The sequence below is a fragment of the Opisthorchis viverrini genome, assembly GCF_000715545.1.
Source record: "Opisthorchis viverrini unplaced genomic scaffold opera_v5_26, whole genome shotgun sequence".
Classification (NCBI taxonomy): domain Eukaryota; kingdom Metazoa; phylum Platyhelminthes; class Trematoda; order Opisthorchiida; family Opisthorchiidae; genus Opisthorchis; species Opisthorchis viverrini.
The window spans coordinates 872452-875739 of NW_008751683.1; the positions used below are offsets into that span (position 1 = coordinate 872452).

The 3288-nt window shown below is 42.9% G+C and overlaps 1 protein-coding gene across 1 annotated transcript in view; it reads left to right on the plus strand.

Annotated features, from left to right (window-relative positions):
• T265_02263 (hypothetical protein) overlaps positions 1 to 2313 on the plus strand; it is a gene marked incomplete at both ends in the record, with an annotated part of 36539 nt that extends 34226 nt beyond the window's left edge. The window contains 2 exons of the mRNA XM_009166467.1: positions 1 to 1587; positions 1743 to 2313. The exon at positions 1 to 1587 is cut by the window's left edge and continues 1770 nt beyond it. Coding sequence (XP_009164731.1) covers positions 1 to 1587 — 1587 coding nt within the window. The remainder of the gene's footprint in view (positions 1588 to 1742) is intronic.
• Between the last annotated feature and the right edge of the window lie 975 nt (positions 2314 to 3288).

Below are 3288 nucleotides of genomic sequence, written 5' to 3' on the forward strand. Positions count from 1 at the left end.
GTTGACGTAACCTGTCAAGTCGGGCGGGTTCTGGTTGATATGGGTAGTGGACCTGATGTTTTAGAAGCGGTTCAGCTTCTTGATGACAACATCTGTAGTTTTGAACCAGAAACCATAGTGAAAGGAGAGGCGAAACTGACGGTAATGCAAACTCCAACAACAGCTTCAGCACCACCCAAAACAATGATAGGTAAAAAACTGCAAGTGGGTACACCATGGTGGCAGGACAGAACGTCCATAGGATCTAGCAATTTACTGAACAGAGCGACGTCCCCTATTGATGCACAAATGTTGGAGGACTTTGATGATCAGGGGCTTTATGAAAACTTGCAACCTTGTGGGTTCCAGCCGAAAGAGAAATGTACACAAACAGTAGTTTCGGGTGAGATCAAGCCACAAGTATCGTGGAGGGAGGCAGAAGCACAAACAGATCAATCCTTAAAGGACTTAGTAACCAAAGGGAGCATAAACGGCGCCCCCCTTGTTGAGCCTCCATCAGGACCTTCCACCGTTCGCAAACGAGTTGAAGCAATAAATCAGAGACAATTTAACACGAGCACTCAGATTGGTCGTAAACTGGTATCCAAAGAACAACAGACCGAGATAGATCTTAAAATGCTTCTCCCATTAAAGCCAAGTACCATCTCCATGGGAACAGAGGCTAATATACAACCTGATAAGGCAGAGGTGGATGTACAGACCAAAATCCTTCAAAAAAGCTCCACATCTACTCAGATAGGAGAAACTGCTACCTGTTATCCAAATTTAAAACGCACAACTGATATGAGCATTGGACACATCGTTGCCGAAAAACCACCTGGCCGCATTGAGTATACGGCTGTTAGATCTACGCCCATTAATATTTTCTCGATAAGCAAAGAATTTCAAACTCCCATCAAAAGTAGCTGTCAACCAAAGGAGGTGGCTGTATCTAATAATCGTGAGAACGCTGCCCCGGCAACTCGTTGCAAACGCATTCAGAAAGGTTCACCTACATTCCAACAGCAAGATCAAGGATCTACATCAGAGTTGGAAATCCTGGACAACGACACTGTGTCTAATGAGTTTGTGAATGAGATTTCGCAGAGTCGGAAGCGCTCACTTTCCAGGCATACGCAGCGTCACGTCGTTGTTGACATCGGACTTCACACCCATACAAGGGGAAAAAACGTGGACAAAGGTGGTCGACAGCATCCGCGCGGAATTAGTCAACCTATCCGAATTGAGCATTTGACGGAGGAAGATCTGGGCGAGACAACAACGGAAACATATTCATCTTCCACGGAGCAAGAAACCCTGAGTGAATCAGTGAATTCGTTCAAAATGCGATTTTATGTAAACCCACGAGGAGCAATCAGATCGGGAAGGCCTCAACAACGTCACAAACATCTACCTAGACGCCACCGAAGTTGGTCGGCTGATGATCTGAATGATGGTCAAGGAAAAACTAGCCGTCATTTTGAAACGAAAGTTTACAAAACTTACGTTGTTGAGACAGAAGAATGTCACATACCTAATGTTCGATCTGTCTGTTTTGAACCCAAGACAAGCGTCGCTAAGAAGCCAGCAGAGCACCTACGAAAGTGAACGTGATACCAACCGGTGTTAGTGCGTTTGAAATGAAAACATATTCATCTTCCACGGAGCAAGAAACCCTGAGTGAATCAGTGAATTCGTTCAAAATGCGATTTTATGTAAACCCACGAGGAGCAATCAGATCGGGAAGGCCTCAACAACGTCACAAACATCTACCTAGACGCCACCGAAGTTGGTCGGCTGATGATCTGAATGATGGTCAAGGAAAAACTAGCCGTCATTTTGAAACGAAAGTTTACAAAACTTACGTTGTTGAGACAGAAGAATGTCACATACCTAATGTTCGATCTGTCTGTTTTGAACCCAAGACAAGCGTCGCTAAGAAGCCAGCAGAGCACCTACGAAAGTGAACGTGATACCAACCGGTGTTAGTGCGTTTGAAATGAAAGATGCGTGCAACTTTTGAGCGATATAAGACGGGATTGCTCCATAACTTATTGCGATTCGATCGGTCAAACAATATTTTATAGTGGTTTTTGAGTCTACGGTTTTGCATCATAACTGATACGTTTGATGGCTACGCTCATAGTTATCTTCAAATACATACGCGCCTTATTATCACTCGCCTATTCTGGCCAGAAAGCCTCTTACACATGCAATGCAAGAATGCTTGCTTTCATTTGAATCACACATGCACACCTATAAAATTTGATTGAACAATTCTGTTATAAGTGCAGCACAAATACATTTTTAATACTACATTTATACATAGTTCACTCGCTTTTGTTCTGCAAAGAGGCACACAAAAACCTGGCTGTTTGTGTGAATAAACGTGGTTTCTTTTTAGGCTTGCAGTGCATTGGCAGACAAGATGACGCTGTCAGAGTACGGGGCACAAGCAAGATCTGCGTTAGAAGTCGCAAAGACTGGGGGACGATGGAAGTTTATCATTTTGAACAATAATAGCATCAGTACTAATGACACAGTTATGCATTCGGGCACAGTTCAATCAACCGAGTTATTACCGTCATTTCAGCATGGAACTGTGCTCAGAAAGGCGATTTACATTCCTATCATAGTGTAGCTGTCCGTGTGTACTTTGAGATGATTGCTTGAACCTATTTCGGAAACGCCGAATTAGTCTTACCAAGTTAATTGCACCTCTTTACTGCACGAACAGATGACCACTCAAGTGGCCGTGATAAATGATCGCCGAAAAATCACCCTAGGCGAAATTGTTGCAAACTCATTTACCACCAACCAATTTAGCACTTAATCAAGCCCTAAAAACACATTCATATCCAGACTTACTCATCGTATACTAAATAACCAGCAAAATTCGAACTCCTCTGGATGGGTTATAACCTAACCTGGGAAGTTCGAGAAACCCCGGTTTTCCTAAACCCGCAGGGCTTTCCAACACCTTGGTTCAAAATTCCATTATGTCCAATAGAAACTTGATATGACACTTTTTATGTACCATGTTTGCGGTTTCTAATCATGGACCTATAACTCCTCAACTGTGCGAGTAATCCGCTTTTGTAGACAAAATTTGAAATCCACTTTGTTGTTATTGCTTGTTCAATGCATCTACCAGTCTCTACCCTCTAACTGATTCGTTTAAATTAGTTGAGGAAATTTATTGGTCGGAGAATAACGAAGCGACTTCTCGCACTGTACATCGCTTTTCCTACTCGTGTTATCATCACCTTGCCCATATGCTTTCACTCGAAATCCTGACGTTTATCTTTT